Consider the following 22,692-nt stretch of genomic DNA (forward strand, 5'->3'; position numbering starts at 1 on the left):
GTGAGTGTCAGGATGAGCCTGGCCGTAAGACTCACTCCTATGAGCAATATGGTCTAAAGGCAAAGATCCAGATTTAGGGATAGTATGTGAGATAAGCAACTCCTGGGATGTATGGGCAAAGTCTGTCCCTTAGCTAGCCAAGGACCACCAGGCTGTAGAACTCCATCATTCCTGGCTTTCTAGGAACAGCAACTGCACATCTCATTCTACTGAAGAGATAAGCTACGTGTTTAACTTTCCTGGCTTCTTCAATCATGAGCCAAAGCAATCCACTCCTTCCTTATTGTAAGCTTCCTTATTGTAAGTGGCCTTTGTCATACATTTGGCACCTAACATGTCAATGCTTTCTGGTCTTCTTACACTGCAAAAGGAAGTGGTGTCATGTTCAGAAACATTGTGGCATAAGGCTCATTAAGAGTCCCCCTTTGGGGGACTGTGGGCATGAGGTCTTTTTCCTATTAACTAGTCATGATAACTATGCGACTACTCAGCATAAACCCCATAACAAGCACCTACATCTTGAAATTCAAAATAAGTTTTAAAAAGAAATATTTTCAAGGAACAACCTTGACATCTTAGTCTCTTACAACATAAACGGATGCGCTGAAATACTCAGGTCAAGTACTCGAGGGGATTTGAAGCTTAGCCTTAACTCTTTGGAAGCCATATTGGAGCTCAAGTAGATCCGATGGTATGTTTTGTTGTTTTCGCCTCTGTTATCCAAGTGAACCACACCTTGAAACTTAAGCTCTTTCTGGCATCTCTTGGTGCTTCAGGTCCACAGCACCACAGCACCACAAACGAAGATCTGCCAAGTTACCTGCCAAGTAGAAGTGTCGAAGGACTCCATGGAATAATGTTGTCAGGAGATTCCTGAGTGGGTACTGGCCTCTGAACACAGATGTGATTTTCAATATGATTTAGGGAGGCTTTAGGAAAGTGCAAGATAAAAATAACTTAGGGAAGCACCTAGTTCCATCTAGTTTCTGAGTCTGCTGTAGACTGTGAGCTTGGCAGGACTGACCCATGAGTCTGTCGCCACTTACTGGATTTCTGTTAAAATCAACTTGGTCTGGGAAAACTTTCCAGTTCCCTTGATTTTGGGTTATAATCTATTATTCTTATTTCCTTTGTTTTCTGAAGACAGATCATCATCCTGAGACTAAACATGGTGGGAAGTCCCTGTCTGAGGGACACATACACTGCACAATGCATCTAATTCTAACTTTGTTTTCATGCTGAATTGGAAGTGTGCTCACTTCAAGTGACAGCTTATTTAAAATGGAAAGGAAAGTGCCACATGTAGAGTTTCTCCCTGAAGTAGCGGGGGCCTAGCAGTCTTCAAATCAGTTTATAATTCTCTTTCAAACACTTATTAGAGATGTTTTGCATTATGTTATGGTGGACAACTTACAAAAATGAGCTTAAACATCACAGCAATGATACTTTCAACACTCTGAAGTCTTTTAAAGTTGATTATTTGATTTTGACATCATTATATTTATATACAAAATACTGCAATCACATTCACCCCTACTCACATCTATACCCTCAGCACCTCCCTCTATGTGTAGTCTTTCTCTCAAGTAGTCATCCTCCTCTGAACTTCTTTCCTTTCTCCTGTCTCTGTCTCTGTGGGTCTCTGTCTGTGTCTGTGTCTGTGTCTGTCTGTCTGTCTGTCTGTCTGTCTGTCTGTCTCTCTCTCTCTCTCTCTCTCTCTCTCTCTCTCTCTTTCTCTCTCTCTCTGTGTGTGTGTGTGTTTCTCACTATCTCACTATCTACTATGCACATGTGACTAAAATGGTCATGGCATATTCAGAAGACAGTGCCCCCTGCATCCTTTCCTGTCTTTTGCCTCCTTCTGTCCTTCCATCCCCTTTTTGATATCTCCTGGGCCTTAGAGGGCTGACATTTTACTCTGGATTGCCTGTCTATTGGTAAGGGTGAGGTATTAGAATAACACAGTATTATTTTGTTAAGTTAATATTTGTTCTATGAAAAAGAGTATACTGATTCTTGGTACATAAATGTTTAGAATTTCAATTTCTTATTGGTGGATTGTTTACCTGATAGATCATGATCTTGTTTAGTTCTTTGGTTTAAAATTCAACCTAAACTTTTGGTTTGAATTCTGTTTTGTCAGGCATTAGAATTGCTATAGCTGTTTTTCTTTTTTTTATTGCTCTTGTTTCTGTGTTGGAGCTCTAGCTGCATCTGGACTAAGTTTGTTGAGTAGAAGGGTGGTCTGGGGCCTGAGGTTTTAGGGACCCTTTTCTTGTCATCATCAGGAGCTAGAGAAATGATACATTTCTATTAACTTGATGTGTTATCAGAAAGGGCTTTTCTTTTCTTAGTTTGGGGAAATTTTCTGCTATAATTTTGTTGAATATTTTTATGACTTTACCATGAATTTCTCCCTTTTTATGATATAGTTTATAAATTTATTCCTTTTGAAAAATATTTATTTATTTTATGTATGTGAGTATCGCTCTCTTCAGACACACCAGAAGAGGCATCAGATCCCAAATAGATGATTGTGAGCCACCATGTGTTTGCTGAGAATTGAACTCAGGACCTCTGGAAGAACAGTCAGTGCTCTAACCACTGAGCCATCTCTCCAGCCCCTTGACTTATTCTTTTAGTGATGTTCACCTCATATATTTTTCCTTGTCCTTTTTTTGCTAGTTTGACTTAGTAATGGGTGCATGGTTCCTCCTCATTCACTGTTCTTTACACCCTTAGAGCTCTCTACTTGATCCAGTCTATTCCTTAGGCTTGTTACTACCTTCCCCTCACTCACTACATTTTTGTTTTTGTTTCCAGTATTTCAGGTCGAATAGCTTTTTCCCTAGTATTTCCCTTTCACTATTGAATTCCATTTTGGTGGTTGTACTTACTTCATATTTCCTTCAGCTTTCTGTTATGTCATCTTTGAATTAATAAAGGGGTTTACTCATGTGCTTTTTGGTATCCTTGAACATATACTCACAATAATTATTTTGAATTCTTTGAGATTTAGTCTAATGCATTCTTACTGGAGGCCACTAAAGAAATTTTTTTTTAGAGGAGTCACAGTGTCTTGTTTTTTTTTTTTTTTTTTTTTTAAATATTTTCTAACTTTTTGCTTGAGCAGTAGGTGTCTTGGATTGGTTCATTGGTTTTAGTTTTTGACCACTTGTGCTATTTTAGTGTACCTTCAGCATTCAAGTAGAACTATATAGGATGTTTGAAGTGTTTTTCTTCATTGAACTATATAGCCCAGTAGTGAGATCACCAGCTTGTGCATTCAGGGCTCCAGACATGATACATAGTAAGACACAGAGTGGGATAAACCAGATCCTATGGGTAGGTCCACCACCAAAATACAGCAACTGTCAATAGAAAACAATTCCCTTTGATAAACTATAGTCATAGTTTTAGAAAGTCAAGGAATATGGCTTGTTGTTTGATTTGTTTATTTATTTTTGCTTGCTCTGAGATAGGGTCTATATAGACCAGGCTAGTCTTGAACACAAAGAGATCTACTTGCCTCTGCCTCCTAAGTACTGGTAATACTGGGGGCTTTCTCCTGTTATCCCAGATGCATCTGGATGGCCTTTTGTTTTCTGGTCAGGTTGCAAATGTGGAGAGCTTCTTTATGTGTGAGTGCATTTGAGGGAGCCTGGGTCTGTATTCCACTCTACACCGTGGCTCAGAAAAGTTACCTTCCTTGCTAAGTATTTTCAGGTTTTCTTCCTGCATCTAGAGGAAGAGGTGGCAGGCCAGGTTTGGGGGCACCATCCCATGATGCTTTTCTGGGTACCCAGAGTGTATGGTGCTCATCCTTTCCCTCTGGGGTGTCAAGCAGCTGATTTGCCTTTTCAATTGCCAAGAAGAAATTATTTTTATGGTTCTCCCCTTTCTGTATCAGTGTGTGGTGTCTCTCACATCTCCCTCTCACATTTCTTAAAATGTTCGCTACTGAAACTGCAGTACAGAGTTGTTTGTTTTGGTTTTGAATCTCTGTCTTCAGTGGTTCCAGTCATTTCCAGTCACACGATCCTTCCCTCTTAAAACAGACTAATTTTTCTGGAATGGAGTGAACTGGAAAACCTTCACAACTTCCTCTCCTGTTTTGCTTTGCAAAGTTTCCTGTTTTACTTTGCCACTGAAGCTAGAGACTGCTGTCACCACCCCCACCCCATCCCACCCCCACCTTACAATGATGGTTTTCTAGCTATCTCTAGTTTATTCTCTGTGTCCTTGTGCCATTCACCATGTCCTGAAATTCCAAATGCCTTTTTAAAATACACCGAAATATGTCAAGTGAATATTCATTGAGATTAAAAAAAAATCTCAACATCATTGGTAATAGAGAAGATAAATACATGCTGATGTATTCATCCAACAGAATGCTTTACAGTAAATATCAACGTGAGTGAGTCCTATAAAAAAACGGTGTCAAGCCTTCAAAGCAATTTTTACATGCTAAAAATGCATGGTGTCATCTATGAAGGGACAAACTGGGCAAAATGAAGCTATACAGGATATAAGAATATGATACAACACCGTTAGTATTATAACTAAAAGCAAGGAAATGAAACCTATAAATATTAAATGGTGAATTTCCCAATGGGAATAGACTGAGTGAAGAAGAAAATGCAGTAAGATGTGCAGCTTCTGATGAAACAGGTAAGGTGTACCCATGTACCCTTTGCATTAAATGCGGGAAGTTTGAGATTTCTTTCTATTGACTTATGAGTTTTTTTTAACTCATAAATATATGTACACAAATGTATATAGCACCTGCATCTACAAGATGAATGAAATAACTAATTATAGTATACTTCAATTGGTTACTCATGGGTTGGAATAAAGATTCGAGTCAGAATTAAACATAAGGATTCAACAACAGTGCCCAGTGCCTCCAAAGTCATTCTATGATGTCATAGATGCTGATGTCAGGGGTACATGTGAGCACGTTACACCCATATTCTTGACTGTAAGGAACGCAGATTCTGGAAGACTTGCTTTTAATAGCTTTGAGCCACAACTGTCTAGAATGCAAACCAAAGAAATTCAAAGATTTTTTGACCACTCTGTTAATGACCCTCTAGTCTTTAGTTTCTTGCTCCTGAACTACTGGCTGCCTCCCCACATCAGTGTGGGGCATTTTTAGAAGAAATATTTTTAAATAGCTACACAAACTCTCAGCCCCTTTCACTTCCTCTTCTATTTCAACATTTCCATGTTTAGTTCCTCTTCTGTGTCTTCTATTTACTGGCATCTGATACTTTACATAGTCATTGTTTTCTCTTTCCTCATTAGCATTTGTCATGAGTGTTCAATCTAGTTTTTTATGGCATCAGATGTTAGGGTGAAGCTTCTTCTTGTTAATCAGCTTTCTGATGCTGTAAAAAAAATACTAGAGGTAAGAAACTTAGAGTAAGAAAATTTTTCATTCTGGCCCACAGTCTTGAGAAGGTCTCACTTTTTTACCCCACTATTTTCCAACCTCTGCTGAAGCAGTAAGTCAGGAGGAACCAAATGTTAGGAGTAAAAAGAGGGTTAGACCAGGACCCTGTATCACTTGAAGAACATTGGACCACCTAAACTATTGCAGCCTCTAAATTACCTCAGATCAGTGCTCAGGATGATCAGAGATTAAAAAAACCCAAAAACAAACAAACAAACAAACAAAAAACAAATCCTGATAAAATTTGAAGGGGAGAAAAGAATACTCATTGGAAGAAAACTCAACTGACATTGATGTTGGTTTCCAAGTAGATCTGAACTGATGCTGATAATATCCACCTGCACAAGGGCATCTCTAGCTCTGCAGACACTTTTCCTTTTACACATTTACTGTTGGTGATTCAGCTGCCAATGGTACACTAGCCAAAGCTCCACTGACTTACTGTAAATGAAGTGCAATACCGACTTTAGTAAGGAAAATCTCATGCTGAGTGAAGAGAAGTGATAGCATTCTAAAGACTGATACAAATGAAGGATTTATCATGTTTTCTAAGTGTGACAGACTTGCCTTTTAGCAGGGCCACTTTAAGTCACTTAGAGTACTCATGATCATATTTACATATGTAGAGAACTGATTAAATAGTTTTTTAAAAAATGGATATTCTCTGCATTTACATTTAAATGTTAACCACTTTCCCCCCAATTGCATTCCCTCCTTCCCTTCCCCTTGCTTCCATGAAGGTGCTCCCTCTCCCAGCCACCCTCTTTCACCCCTGTGTCTTGGCATTCTTCGACACTGGGAAAATGAACCTTCCATGGACCAAAGGCTTCTCCTCCCATTGATTCCAGAAAATGATATTCTCTGCTGTATATGCATCTGTAGCCATGGGTCTCTCCATAAGACCTCATTAGTTGGTGTTTTAGTCCCTGGGAGCTGTGGAGGGTTTGGTTGGTTGATATCGTTGTTCTTTCCATGGGATTTCAGACTCTTTCAGCTCCTTCAGTCCTTTCTTTAGCTCCCTCATTAGGATGTTCAATCCAATGGTTAGCTGTAAACTTCCTCCTCTGTATCAGTATGACTCTGGCAGAGCCTCTGAGAAGGCATCCATATCAGATTCTTGCCAGTAAGCACTACTTGGCATCAGCAGTAGTGCTTGGGTTTAGTGGCTGCATATGGGATGGACCCCAAAGAATTTAAGCCATAGTACATAAATGTGATAAAATATTTAGTAATGGTAAAGACACTTCTCAACAAGCCTGATGGCCTGAGTTAAATTTCTGGGATCTATACAGTAGGAGGAGAGAACTGACTTTTGCAAGTTGTTCTTTGATCAGCAGACAGGTCCCTCCATCCCACCCAAAACCCATAAAACCCACAGTGCCATTAGTGTATAGGTACTGATTGGTCAGAATGCGAGTCAGCCAGTCAGAACAGGTACTGTCTTGATATTTGCAAGCATCAGCTTTGGCTTTGGAGATTATGAAACAATAAATCCAAGAAATTAAGAATATCAACATTGTAGAACTGGAGTTCACTATAAATGAATGGTAGAACATGTGAGTTAATACTCACACACTCTGGGGTTTGGCTGGGGTTAGAAAAGAAAAAAAAATGTATTTCCCTATTTTGATTTTTTACATGTATTTTGAGTGTCTTTTGCATACATGAGTGAAGAAAGTGATTGAGTAAGCAAAAGTGAGCCACCCTTGTTAACTGAGTTATAAATGAAATTATCAAGAGTTTCCTACTAAGTAGAAGGTACCTGGGGCAATGCCAAACATAGACCAGTTTAGGTTATTAAAATGTATTATCTAATATATATCTATCTGTAATTTTTATTCTCCACTGGCACGAGTTAAGGTAAAAATACTGGTTCTGGGAGATAGGAATTGAACAGCCAAGAGGCAGACATCTGAAAGAGTGTAAGAAAGGAGGAGACGGAGCAGAGCAGGGAAAGAGGATCTAAAGCCAGAGTGAATGGTGAAGAGAAGACAGAGGGTGGAGCAAATAAGAACTTTTCTTTCAGTAACAAGAGAACAGTGGGTTAGAAAGAAGGCGAGGGAAGAAACGGGACTGCTGACAACTGAAATCAGAGAAGCCTAAGCAGAGGTGAGGAATATGGGGTGAAGAATGTGAACTGGCAGACAGTTTCTGAGGCAGCACATAGCTGGATCGAGGTGGGGGGGTCGAATGAAAGTTGCAAGAAGTGGCTTAATCTCAGAAAAAAAAATACTCAGAGGATGGTCACAGGGAGGGATATGGGACAAGTAAAGGGCTGAGAATAAAGAGAAACAGAATGTTGCCCCAGCCAAGAGGCTCCTTGGGTATTTCTCTGGAGTCAAGTGAAACCCATGATTTGGCAGCAGAGAAAGGGTGGGAAAGCACCATGACAGAGGAGGTGGGAGGATCTGCTGTCACTGCAGATCTGAGAGTGCAGTTCTTCCTGGGGAGTGACTTATGGCTCACACTGAAGTGAGTTAATAGGAGACTTTTCAACTTTAAAATTAAACTTAAAAATAGTTGTCCAAGTGTAAAATTAGCACAGCCATGGCAGAAAACATTTGGAGATGCCCAATAAATAAAAACAGAGCTCCCAGGTGATCCAGCAGTTCCACAATGGGTGCACGTGATGGAAACATAGCCTTGCTATTAGAGACATAGTTGCAATCCTATTCACAACATTGATACATGAAATCAACCAAGGCAGCCACAAAGAATGAAATCCTGTCCTTTGTATTTATATGAGTAGAACTGAAGAATATCATGTTAAGTAAAACAAATCAGGCAGGTTTCTTCCTCAGTCTCCTGACTTGAGTTTCACACAAAGGCCTTGCAGACTTTCTCTCCCACTAACACCCCCCCTCTTGATGGGTTACCCAATAAGTTCAAAGCCTGATCAGCACACACTACACAATAGTTTTGAGCCAATCAGTTATCCTGTGTTTCGTCAAACCAACTAACCCCCAATTAGAGCAAAGAAGAGCATTCAGAGACTTTAAAATACCCTATCTCTTTGGGCTGTTGAGATGGCTCATCAGTTGAGAGCACTGACTGCCTGCTATTCCAGAGGTCCAGAGTTCAATTCCCAGCAAGCACATGGTGGCTCACAGCCATCTGTAATGGAATCTGATGCCCTCTTCTGGTGTGTCTAAAGACACATGTAAATAAATAAATTAATCTAAAAAAAAAATACCCTAGATCTCAAGGAGAAGCTGGGCCTCAGCAAAGCCCTGTTCTGCTATTTCAAAGATATTTTTGTGTGCTTGCTGTGTTCGTGTTTCCTGACCTATAATGATAACCTTATCTGATTCCAAATATAAATGTAAATCCCCTTACATCGATGGAGCAGGTTGTACTTTGTGTATCTGAGAATATATACACATATATTCTACAACAACATATATATGTAATAACAATTTATAAAATGAGCTGTTTTGAATTTTAAAGAGAGCAGGGAGGGGTATAAGGGATGGTTTGGAGGAGAAAAGGGAAGAGGAAAATAATGGAATAGTATTATAATTTCAAAAGTTAAAGAAAAATATAAGACGTTCTTTACTGGCCAAAAAGAAGAAGAGGAAGTCAGGCACAGAAAGGCAAAGAGCATGAGTTCTCATTCCCGTGTGTCAGCTAAAACGGTTATCTCCTAGAAGTAGAGAGTTCAGTGTCATCACAAAGCTGGGGGAGAGGGGAGGGGAGTAAGAGAGGTTAGATAAAAGGATGCCAAACTCAGTCAGATGGAAATAGCTTTAGTGAACCATGGAGTGGTAGGGTGACTATATCCTATAACAACTTGGTACACAGAAGTGATGTATGAAAAGATGCAAATGTTATTTGATCATATGATATTGTGTAGGTATATCAAATGATCTTTCACTGTCCCACGAATATTTACAAACACCATAAAAACAAGTCTCATTCTAAGCACTTGGGAAACTAAGGACCAGATGATCACTGTGAATTTGAGACTAACCTACGCCAATGAGGTCCAGGTCACCTATTTCTGTGTGGAACATTGTCCATAACATGTCTGTTCAAAATGAATGCACTATTAAGCATGTAGTAAACAAAAGTAGAAGAACAAGCTCAAGAACCAGACCGAAAGCATCATCAAATTGGGCACTTACATACCCAGAAGAAGCCGTCGAAGTGGAATTGAAACAGTAATGCTGGAGTAGGAGAGTCGAGGCATAGTCCTGTCTATAGAAAAAGCTTCCAGCTTTTTCTTCCCCTCTAAGGCATTTGTGTCTTATGGGAGAAACAATAGTAATCTCTTTCAGAGAAGGTATATGTTTACCTGTTCTCAAAGAGTAGTGTTTTGAGATCCCTTGGATATTTATTGTTTTTATTTCTCTCTATTAAGAGAACCAGGGAGCCAATACAACCCAGGACAGAGTCTTGGAGAACACTGAAAGTAAGAAATGCCCTAGTAAGCTCTCAACAGGTGCCAACAGCATGTGACAATTTACTCTTATAATTCATATTACAATGAGACCCTGTCTCAAAAAAACCTTGCATAATAAAGTAATTAATAATTTGGGCCTGTGCAAATATAGATATCAAACTATTAATTTGGTTAGGAATGTAAAAGTTTCACTGTAAGAATCTTATGACTAAAGAACTAAAGCACATTAAACATGGATATCCAGGGCTCACACCCCATTGACTCACATCTTAAGGAAGGGCTGTGTTTATGATTCAGGCTGCCAGAAGACAGAGCACAAGCTTGAGGGAGCAAGCTTTAAATCAGACCAATAGGGTATGGCAGGAGCAGCTGTGCTCCTGTAATTGGGAGATTTACAAGAAGGACTGATGATTGTATGGTCGTCCTCAGAAACCCTGGCTAGGAGCAGAAGGGCTGGAGCCCTCTGAAAACCCACCCAGATGTTTACAAGATCTTCTCTGGAGGAGTTTTACAAAATTTTCACCTATATTTCACCTCTGTGAAATATTTCTCATGGATAAGTCAGTCTAACAGGAGCTCATAAAAATATAGAATGGCAGGGATGTTTATTGTTTCTCCGATTTTCCATGTTGATTGTGGTGACATTGATCATTAATTTTCTCTTGTCGGTTTTTGGAGCATTTCCTGATCCATGAATGACACAAATTAGCTCAAAATATATTTAAGAAACATGTCATTAACAAAAGTCTTTTTGAAAGATAGAATTGATTATTATTACTATCACATTTATTTATTTATTTATTTATGCTTTTTCTTTTGAGACAGGGTCTGGCTGTGTAGTACAGACTGGCCTTGAGCTGATCCTCCTGCCTCTGCTTCTCCAGTGGAAGGATGTGTGCACCATCATGCTCTTAGGAGTTCTGTGGACCAGAAAGTAAGAATCAGAAAGACTAGAGTAATTTTCATCATGATACCTTTTCCCCACAAGTACCTTGCTGAAGGACACACAGTGCTTACTCTCTCAAAGCTCTTGTCTAGAACGTATTTAGCAATGACTTGACAATTTTTCTCATCTTCTTTTATGTCTGCCTTCCTAAACACAGACTCCAGACATTCTCTCTGTCAGTTCCCCACTTCTTTGAGTGATTTTCACAGAACAGAACTTTTCAAGGACTTAGAACACTCTTGCTTCCCTCCCTAAACCACAACACTGTTTCTCAGAGCAAACAATGATAACCTGCTTTAATGTCCCCCTAAAAAGAAAATCCCCACAGCCCAATTTTCCTTAAGATGTGAGTCAATGGGGTGTGAGCCCTGGGGAAAAAAAAACTTTACCAAACACATCTCTCCATCTGTGGAACTCAGCTGTAGGATTCTAGAGCTTATTTCTCACGCACAAAGTGTTCCCTTATGGACTCTCTGTTTCCTCCCTATGTGTAGGTCTTGTTAAAGTTTGGAGAAGTCAGAACTATAGGTTTACTCCACATAGGAAACCACTAAATCAAATTTTCTCTGAAGAGCATAAAGTCTTTTTGCAAAAATGCTTTCATCAGATGAGAAAAGTACAAATTTATATATGCATAAAATACAGTAGCTGATTATATTTATATATCCACTCTGCTTCCTTATAGCTTTATAATTTATGCTTTTTACCATTGAATAATATTTCATTATTATACCTGTATGTCATAGTTCATCTGTTTGTTATGTTGCTTCTCAGTTCTAATAACTATGGTAAAATATTCTACCACTGTCATGGCGTGAGATTTTTCTATAACTCAGTTTTAATTTGTTTATACAAATATCCAGGAATATGATTATTTGAACACATAGTATGACTACGTTTAGCTTTGGAAGTCTATTTGCCAATTTGAAACATACAGCCCTTTATCCAAGGTTGTCTTTTTAAAAACATTTTTAGTTAGTGTGTTGTCAGCTTGAAACATACAGCCCTTTATCCAAGGTTGTCTTTTTAAAAACATTTTTAGTTAGTGTGTTGTCAGCTGCTGATAGTCAAATCAATTCTTTCTCTTCTACATGAAAGTATGTGTATGTATGCATATATGTGGTATGTATGCATGCATATATGCATGCTTGTTTTATGTGTCCAATTTTATTTACAAGCTGCATGGGGATGCACAGTTTTTCTACCTTATCTTTGGAGACAGGGTCTTTCAGTCAAACCCAGAGTTTAATAATATGGCCAGTCTCACTAGCTGGCCAGCTTGTTCCAGAGCTTGCCCTGTCTCTGTGAGGCTGGAACCATAGTGTGCAGTAACACCCACCTGACACTTAATGCATGGCTTCTAAGCATCTGAACTCCAGTCCCTTTGTGTGTGTGGCAAATATAACCACTTCTCCAGGTATCTCTTAACAAATTTTAATGAGAACTTGTAGGTTTTCTTACATGTATTAATTTTTCAGAAATGTCATACCAGAAGTCACAATGGAGCGTGCTTGTACCTGTGTTTATGTCACAAGAAGGCATTGGTGACAGTTACAAGCTGATGCAGATAAATTATACTGACAATACAAGATACAAGGCACTTCATCAGTAATATAATATGCTTTTCTGAAATGATGAAAAATTTGAATTAGCATTTAATTTCCAGGAAGTATAATCAAGTGTTCTTCCTCAGTATATATGTCCAGAGAGGCCATGTAGCTGGCTTTTGTGAGGAGGGCAGCATGCAATTCAGAATGCTTAGAGATACCACTGTCTTCTTTAAGAACCATAGCATAATCATAACTGGATGTGTTATGATGTTAGGACACCTGTGTTTCCTTGAAACTTGCAAAGGAAGTGTCTCTGTGTCATGTGGTGGTGGTTGCAGCATGTGGTTATATACTTCTCCTGTCTTTCAGATGTCCCAAAGACAGCTGAGATGCAAAGGGCACCTGTCCTTGAAGTTAATGACTCACAATGCTGCCAGGGTATTAGCTCTTATATAAGTCTCCTGACATAAGACCGAGCAGCCTAAACTCCCTGAGTCAGAACGCTAAAAGTAATCTCTAATATTCCTACCAATCACAAGGAGCCCACCTCAGTTATATAAGAAAGGTATAAGCTGCTGGTTCTCTTGCTTCTTCTTCTCCCCCCCTCCTTCTCTTCCTCCTTCACCTCTTTTCTTCCTCCTCCCTTTTCTCCTCTGCTATGTCTTCCTCTTCTTCCTCCTTACTCCACATGGTTTCCCCATGCTTTCCTATCTGTCCATGAATTCACTCTGTAGACCAGACTGGCCCAAGGATCTCAAACTTGGAGATTCACCTGCCTCAGACTCTGGGATTAAAGGTATGTCCCACTACCACCTGTCAGGATAAGCAGCATTGGAAGAAAAATAGGGCAAAGCTACTATTAATGGAAATTTTGACAGTAGAAATAAATTAGATTTTCCTAAACTTCCAGAGCCAACCTTACTTCCTAATTCCTTATAAACATGGCTTCTCTTTAGGTGTTAACATATTCAACAGTTATATTACAAATAAATATTTTATATAAGAATTATACCTACTTTAAAAATTTAATTTATAAATATGTGTATATGTCCTGTATGTAGGTATAAGGCATAAGAGGGGTATCAGATCCCCTGATGTTGGAGTGATAGGCTATTGTAAGCTACCTGTCATGAGTGCTGGGATCCAAATACAGATCCTCTTGAAAAGCAATAAGTGCTTTAAGCTGCTGAGCTGTCTCTCTTGACTCCATACATAGTTTTTTGTACATAATTTTTGGCACAGCACTTAGACATTGTATTGCTGTGACAGCATATGATATAAACTGTGTTTATGATGAGTAATTCATTTATTTTGGTTCATGCTTTAAGAGATTTTAGTCTGCTGTGATAGGAAGTATGTGGTGGGGAATATCAGCTCACATCATGGCAGCAAGGGAAGAGGGAGGAAGAGAGAGGAGGGAAGAGGGCTTTGTTGTTTAGTCTCCTTGTTATAGTCTGTTGGGTCCCTCAGCTTGTGGGATGGTGTTGTTCACATTTTGGGTAGGTACTATCTCTTTAGTTAATCATCTCTTGGAACCACTCAGAGGCATAACTTGACACATGCCTTCTTAATTTCCCCAGACACTTTTGAGTTCCATCAAATGGTCAACAACATTAATGTAGTGTGCATCTGGATACCATGTTTTACTGTGTGCTGATTTTATTTTATTTTATTTTTGGTCTTCAGACTGATTTTCATGCTGTTATTTCACTGATGATAGACTTTACTCCTGAAAGGAACAATTAGCTTCTCAGTATACCAAGTGAAATTTGAGACATGATTCTTCTGAACTTTGCTTCCACTCCCAATAAAAATAAGACACCCTTTGTGGGAAACCCTATCTGAAATGTTCTCTGGCACATTGTGGTTTATAGATCCCAAGAACTATGACAGTTTCAGCTCAGTCAAGCAACATATTTTAGTTCATGTTGACTGAACGCAAAAACAAGGTATGATGTGGGCACAAGTTATCCTGTAAACTTTAAGGGAATAATTAGGTTAAGGTGCAATACTTGAGGGAAGTTGGGAATGTGTGGTTGTTAGCTCTGCATACTTATTGCTTCCTACTTTCTTTAATTTCTTGGTTTCACAGAGAATAGGGTGTATCATATCCTCTAAGTACATGTCCCTGATCCCATTTATACAGGCTCATTCATGCCCCTACTCTTACACACACACACACACACACACACACACACACACACACACACATACACACACACACACACACACACACACACACACACACACACACACACACACCAACTTTTACTGCCTCCATAACTTCATATTTTTGTATTTCCCAGGAAAGGAATTTTATGGACCCAGCTGTTAAACAATGGAATCACACATGTGACTCAGCATTCACATACTTTCAATAGCTCTGTGTTCACATGGGAAATGAACATGCTAGTTTACTTTTGATTTTCAGCTGTGTCTGAGAAAGATCCAGGTGGCTTGGGGAGAGAAATATGTGTTATCTTCCAGTCCTCCAACTATAACTAAAAATCTCCTGAATGCTCCAAAGGAGCCTGTGAGTTCTGAGTCTGAACTGTATGAATGACTTCTCATCTCAGTGATTTGCAAAGACACTTTGGCAGTTCTGTCTCAGAATAACTGTGTGAATGCTGACTTTAAATGTTTAGAAATAACATCTTATTGACATTCAAATGAACAACTTAATTTAATATGAATTTTTCCAAGTTGTAATATTCTTCATATCTTCTAAAAAGTTTCTCGCTTAAAAATGATTGTATCCACTTTCCTTCTGGCCTGTGCATTCTGTCAGGGAAGATTATTAGTATGTCTGCCCCTCTGGAGACCCCACAGTCTAAAAGCCTCCCAGGAAATCTGTTGCATCCAAGGTAACAGGTTTCTCTGGAGGCATGCAGCAACCCAGGGACACAGGAGGCAGGTAACAGACAAAGACATCCAAGCCAGTTAACACTAGAGATAACCAGATGGCAGGAGGCAAGTGCAAGACCATAAACAATAGAAGCCAGTATATTGACACCACCGGAACCCAGTTCTTCCACCACAGCAAGTCCTAGATACACCAACACACATGACAACCAAAATATTGACCTAAAATCCTATCTCATGAAGATAATAGAGTCGTTTAAGGAGGATATAAATATATCACTGAAACAAATACAGGAAAACAAGGCAAATAGGTAGAAGCCCTTAACGAGAAAACAAGTAAATCTCTTAAATAAAGATAGGAAAACACAACCAACAGGTGAAGGAATTAAACAAAGTGGTCTAAGACCTAAACATAGAAGTAGAAATAATAAAGAAAACACAAATGGAAGCAACCCTGGCAATGGAAAACCTAGGAAAGTGGTAAGGAACTACAGAAGCAATCATCAACAACAAAATTCAAGAGATAGAAGAGAGAATCTCAGGCATAGAAGATTCCTTAGATGAAGTTGACACAATGGTCAAAGAAAATATAAAACATAAAAAACTCCTAACCCAAAACATGCAGGAAATATAGGACACACTGAAAAGATCAAACCTAAGAATAATACAGAAAAGAGCTAACATTTTCAGCTCAAAGGACTAGAAAATGTCTTCAACAAAATAATAGTAGAAAGCTTCACTAACCCAAAGAAAGAGGTTCCCATAAGCACACTAGAAGCCTAAAGAACTCCAAAAATATTGGACCAAAAAATTTTTTTTCATCACCATAATAATCAAAACAGTAAATACACAGAACAAAGAAAGAATATTTAAAGTTGTAAGAGGAAAGGGTCAAGTAACATAAAGACTGACCTATCAGAATTACACTAGATTTCTCAGTTCTCACACAAATGCCAGACCATGCTACTATACCCTGCAAAACTCTCAATTATCATAGATGAAGAAGCCAAAATATTCACTGACAACATCAAATTTAAACAGTATTTATCTACCAATATAGATCTACCAATTTTACAAGGAAAATTTCAATGTAAGTTTTTTCTAAACTAAAAAAAAAAAAAAAAAAAAAAAAAAAAAAAAAGAAATTAATCATTTCACAACAAAAGCAAAAGGAGAGAATCACATACATATAATGCCACCTACAACAACTAATATAATAGGAACTAACAATAATGTGTCTGTAATATCTTTCAATATCAACAGACTCAATTTCACAATAAAAAAGGCATAAACCAACAGACTGAATACACAAGCAGGATTCAGCATTTTGGTTCGTACAAGAGCACACTTCAATGACAAAGACAGACACTACCTCAGAGTAAAATGCTGGAAAAAAATTTCCAAGTAAATAAGTCCCAAAAAACAAGTGGAGTTGCCATTCTAATATCCAATAAAATAGACTATCAACCAAAAATCATCAAGTGAGATAGGTAAGTACACTTCATATGCATGAAATGAAAAATCTACCAGGAGAAATTCTCAATTCTGACATTTATGTGCCAAATATAAGGCCACCCACATTCATAAAAGAAACTTTACGAAAGCTTTAACACCTCATTCTTACTAATAAACAGGTCATTGAAGCAGAAACTAAATAGAGACACAGTGAAACTCAGAGGTTATGAGCCAAACGAATTTAACAGATATATACAGAATATTTCACCATAAAAAAACATACCTTTTTCTCAGCACCTCATGGTACCTTCTCAAAAATTGACCATATAATCAGTCTAAAAAATGCCACAATAGATGCAAAAGATTGAAATAATTCCATGCATTCTACCAGATCACTAGGGACTAAGGCTATATTTCAAAAACAACTAAAACAACAGAAACCCTACATAACTCATGGACTGAACAACTCTCTACTCAACGATAACTTGGTGAGAAAAGAAATAAAGAAATTAATTAGAGCCATTCTGGAATTCAATGAACATGAAATAGCATACCCTAACTCATGAGACACAATGACTGCAGTACTTAGAGCAAAATTCATGGCACTATGTGCCCCTGTATAGAAATTGAACAGGCTCGCGGGCAGACCAAATGCTCAGGCCATTTGCCACCAGGAACAGTGGAGATCTAGGGATGCAGGCCTGGTGAGACTGTGGTGCCAGTAGCCGGGGCGCAGAGAGGTCTAGGCCTGGCGCGCAAAAAGCGCCCTCCCTCATTGGTTCAGGAAAGCAGGAACTTTGCTGTAGGGACTCAGTTTCCACCCAGAAGGCCCTTGTGTGCAGACCAAACACTCAGGCCATTTGCCACCGGAAATAGCGGAGATCCAGGGATGCAGGCAAGGTACACAGGAGACACAGGAACCAATCACTGACAACAAGACCACGTATAACCACAGACAACAAGATGACAAGAAGAAAGCGAAAGAACTTACCCAAAGGAAACCAAGACAATCTGGCAATGTCAGAACCCAGCTTTCCCATCATAGCAAACAGCAAGATGCCAAACACTCCAGAAAAAGAAGACTCAGACCTGAAATCGTACTTCAAGATGATGATGGAGATCTTTAAATAAGAACAGGAGGAAAAGCATAAAGAAATAGAAGCTTTTAAAGAGTAAACATGAAAAACACTCAAAGAAATCAAAGAACTAGAGGAAAACAAAACCAAAGAGATGAAGGAATTGAAGAAGGAATTAAAAATGGAAATGAAAACAATAAAGAAAACACTAAAAGAGACAACCCTGGAGGCAGAAAACCTAAAAAAGAAATCAGGACTCACAGATGCAAGCATTTCCTACAGACTACAAGAGATGGAAGAGAGAATCTCAGGATCCGAAGACAACATTGAAAAACAGACAAAACAGTCAGAGAGGATGCAAAAACCAAAAAGCTCCTAACCTAAAATGTCCAGGAGATCCAGGACACAATGAGAAGACCAAACCTAAGGATAATAGGAATGGAAGAGGGCGAAGAATATCAACTAAGAGGCACAGTAAATATATTCAACAAAATCGTAGAAGAAAGCTTCCCTACCCTCAAGAATGAGATGACCATGAGCATAAAAGAAGCCAACAGAACTCCAAATAGGTTGAACCAGAAAAGAAATTCCTCCTGACACATAATAGTCAAAACGCCAAGTGCCCAAAGCAAAGAAAGAATACTAAAAGCAGTAAGGGAAAGAGGTCATGTAATATAAAAAGGCAGACCAATCAGAATCACACCCGATTTCTCAACAGACACTATGAAAGCAGGAAGATCCTGGACAGACATGATGCAGACCCTAAGAGAACACAAGTGTCAGCCCAAGCTGCTATACCCAGCAAAACTATCAAGCACCATAGATGGAGAGACCAAGATATTTCAAGACAAAACTAAATGTACACAATATCTGACCACAAACCCAGCACTACAACGAATTATAGGTGGAAAACCCAATACAAGGAGCAAAACTACATCCTATTAAAAACAAGAAAATACCTAAGCAAGAAAACCAAAAGAAGAAAAAAACACAGGCACAATTCTACCCCTAAAAGCAAAAATAGCAGGAAACAGCAACCACTATTCCTTGATATCTGTTAACATAAATGACTCAATTCCCTAATAAAATATATAGGCTATCAGACTGGATACATAAACAGAGTCCAGCATTTTGCTGCATATAGGAATCTCATCTCAGAGACAAAGACAGACACTATCTCAGAGTAAAAGGGTGGGAAAAACCTTCCAAGCAAACGGCCCCAAGAAACAAGCTGGAGTAGCCATCCTAATATCGAACAAAGTAGATTTTCAACCAAAAGTTATCAAAAAAGATAAGGAAGGACACTTTTTACTCATTGCAGGGAAAATATGTCAGGAGGAACTCTCAATCCTTAACATATATGCTCCAAATTTAAGAGTACTCATATTCATAAAAGAAACTCTACTAAAGCTCAAAAATACATTGCACCGCACACAATAATAGTGGGAGACCTCAACACCCCACTCTCATCAATGGACAGATCATGAAAACAGAAAATGAACAAGGACGCAGTGAAACTAGCAGAAATTATGAACCAATTGGAATTAATAGACATCTACAGAACATTTCATTCTAAAACAAAAGAATACACCTTCTTCTCAGCACCTCAGGGCACCTTCTCTAAAATTGACCATATAATCGGTCACAAAACAAACCTCAATAGATATAAAAAGATTGAAATAATCCCATGCATCCTATCAGATCGCCATGGTCTAAGGAAAGAAATTAAGTATTTTCTAGAATTTAATGAAAATGAAAACACACGTGTGTGTGTGTGTGTGTGTCTGTGTCTGTGTCTGTGTGCGTGTGTCATTTTAAGGTGGCTCGGGAGCGGCCCAGAGGAGCCAGCTGTGGAGGGAGGATCGAGAGACCGATCTGGGAGCCATGCCACGCTGAGGGGGGGGGTGGTGCATCGCCAGCGCCGCCACCACCACCGCCGCCGCCGCCAGGTGGGGTGGGAGGGGCGGGAGCCACCTCTACCACCGCCGCCTCCCGGGTGGGCGCCCTTCTCCTTGGACGCCGGCGACCCAGGACGAGGGCTTCACTGCTGCAAACGGTTGCGAACTGATGAAGCTGTGCCTTCTGGAAAAGACAGCCCACCTCGAGAGCTCTAGAGTTTGCGGACGCATTTATATCGGTATCCGCCCCCAGATCATGAACGGCCCCCTGCACCCCCGCCCCCTAGTGGCACTGCTGGATGGCAGAGACTGCACCGTGGAAATGCCCATCCTGAGGGACCTGGCCACCGTGGCCTTCCGTGATGCACAGTCCACTCAGGAAATCCATGAGAAGGTGTTGAATGAGGCTGTGGGCGCCATGATGTACCACACTATCACCCTCACCCGGGAAGACCCGGAGTTCAAGGCCCTGAGAGTGATCGTGCGAATCGGCAGTGGCTATGACAACGTGGACATCAAGGCTGCTGGCGAGCTCGGGATCGCCGTGTGCAACATCCAGTCTGCTGCAGTGGAAGAGACGGCAGACTCGACAGTCTGCCATATCCTCAGTCTGTATCGGCGGAACACGTGGCTCTACCAGGCCCTCCGAGAAGGCACACGGGTACAAAGTGTGGAACAGATCCGTGAGGTCGCCTCCGGAGCTGCTCCGATCCGAGGGGAAACGTTGGGCCTCATTGGCTTTTGTCACACTGGGAAGGCCGTTGCTGTTCGAGCCAAGGCCTTTGGATTCAGTGTCATATTTTATGACCCCTACTTGCAAGATGGGATAGAGCGGTCTCTGGGCGTCCAAAGGGTCTACACCCTGCAGGACTTGTTGTATCAGAGCGACTGTGTCTCTTTGCACTGCAATCAGAACGAGCACAACCATCACCTCATTAATGACTTCACTATCAAGCAGATGGGGCAAGGAGCATTCCTTGTGAATGCAGCCCGAGGTGGCCTGGTGGATGAGAAAGCCTTAGCTCAGGCCCTCAAAGAGGGCAGGGTACGAGGAGCTGCTCTGGATGTGCATGAGTCTGAGCCCTTCAGCTCTGCTCAGGGCCCATTGAAGGATGCTCCAAATCTCATCTGCACACCACACACAGCCTGGTACAGTGAACAAGCATCACTAGAGATGAGGGAAGCAGCTGCCACTGAGATCCGCCGAGCAATCACAGGTCGAATCCCAGAAAGCTTACGAAACTGTGTCAACAAGGAATTTTTTGTTACTTCAGCTCCTTGGTCAGTCATTGACCAGCAAGCAATTCATCCCCAGCTCAATGGTGCCACCTATAGGTATCTTCCAGGCATTGTAGGTGTGGCTCCAGGAGGGCTTCCTCCAGCTATGGAAGGGATCATCCCAGGAGGCATCCCTGCGACTCACAACCTCCCACCGTGGCACACCCTTCCCAAGCTCCCTCCTCCAACCAGTCCACAAAACATGGGGACAATCGAGAGCACCCCAATGAGCAATAGCAGAGAATGCCTGAAGGTAACCATTCAGATAAACTTGGGACCAAGAGACAGTAGAAAATGGATGAATTTGATGGTCTTTTAAACTGATCCTGGACATCACTGATACTGCAGTGTTAAAGCCACAAAAGCTAGAAAACGGAAGATGGCATCTGCTTCCAGAAGTGTGAAAAGACTAGGACGTGATTTTCAATGACCACCTTCTGTTATTGTGTGTTAAGTTTTTCATCTGTGCATCAAATCACAAGAATCAGAGCTTTTCCTTCATCAATCCCCTGGGCACAGCAGGTCCTGCGCAGCTTATTCTAGAATGTTGCATCAAGAGCTCCGAATATCGATAAAAAATTGAGAGGAAATCCCTATCAAGACTAGTCCCTTTGGTCTCCAGGGGCTGGTGCCTCCTTTGCTGATAGGAAGATTAAAATTAAGACAAGATGGGGAGGACATTGTTTGCCTGTGTAGACATCTCTGGGCACAGGACTGAAGAAGTTAAAGCTCCTATACAGAAGGTTTCACATCTGAGCAGCAAATTTGGTTATTAGTTCAGTAAAACCTTCTGATACAAAAAACAACAAAACAAAAACAAAAGAACAAAAGAAAAAAGTATTAAGTTTCACAAGCTGTTTGTACTCAAATATATTTTCTCAGTTTCAGATCCTCAGATATTTTATTGAGTGGAAAGTCTTGGACGAGAAGGGTTCGAGAAGAATAATGCTGCATTTCCTTATGTCTCAGGAAACACTTTTTATGGTAACCTGTCAGATTGTCTATGAACAAACCCACTTTTTAAGAAATTGATAAATTCTTTTCTTCACGTGATATTTTATACAAGAACACTTCAGATGTGCTATTAGATGTGACTGATTTTAACAAATCCTATTAGATTTGTATCAGCTAGTTACATGTTCTATTCATAGTCTTTTGTGAATCATTGCCTTTTTTGTTTTTAAAGATGGCCTATTTTGAGCCTTTGTATAGGTACATTCCTGTTTTTGTGACAAAAGAAAAACTTTAAACTGTCCCAAACAGAAAAATAATGGCTATCAGAAGTATGTTTTGTTTTAGTGTGAGTTACCATTACTGTATTTGTTTATTATAAAGGTGGACATTTAGCATTCAGTGCAGTTTTCAATAAAAAGTAATTAAAATTTCTTTTAAGTCCTGACATTTAAGTACATCTCACCCATGTGTAAAAGCTAGCCTTTGAGATGTCATCACACTGACAGTGTCTGATCTCACAGGCTCTACCGAAGATAAGGTAGTGCTTTAAAGTGAAGTCAATTTCAGAAACAAAACTGGTTAATTTTTAGAATTTTGATTTTAATATGCCCAAATGTAGGATGTGAATTTTTGTTTGGGGAAGGGGGCAGGGGGAAAACCTAACCTAATATTTACAAAGTGACCACAGACTAAAGACTTCCACATGTCCTTCTAAAGATTCTTAATCTCACAGTTCCAAGGTTCAAGAGAGAATGCCTGCCTGCCTGGCTGCCTTCTTTCTCAGGATGGTGTTCCACCTTAACTGCTATAAAATGA

The 22,692-nt window shown here is 39.9% G+C and overlaps 1 protein-coding gene across 1 annotated transcript; it reads left to right on the top strand.

Moving 5' to 3' along the window:
• Nucleotides 1-19,888: 19,888 nt before the first annotated feature.
• On the top strand, nt 19,889-21,159 carry LOC308421399 (C-terminal-binding protein 2-like; the record flags this gene model as incomplete). Its single annotated transcript, XM_080917757.1, is given in 2 exon segments — nt 19,889-21,068; nt 21,071-21,159. Coding segments are annotated over 2 exon segments (1,257 nt in total). The 5' UTR covers nt 19,889-19,900.
• Nucleotides 21,160-22,692: the final 1,533 nt, after the last annotated feature.

This window comes from Micromys minutus (assembly GCF_963924665.1).
Source record: "Micromys minutus genome assembly, chromosome: 6".
NCBI lineage: Eukaryota > Metazoa > Chordata > Mammalia > Rodentia > Muridae > Micromys > Micromys minutus.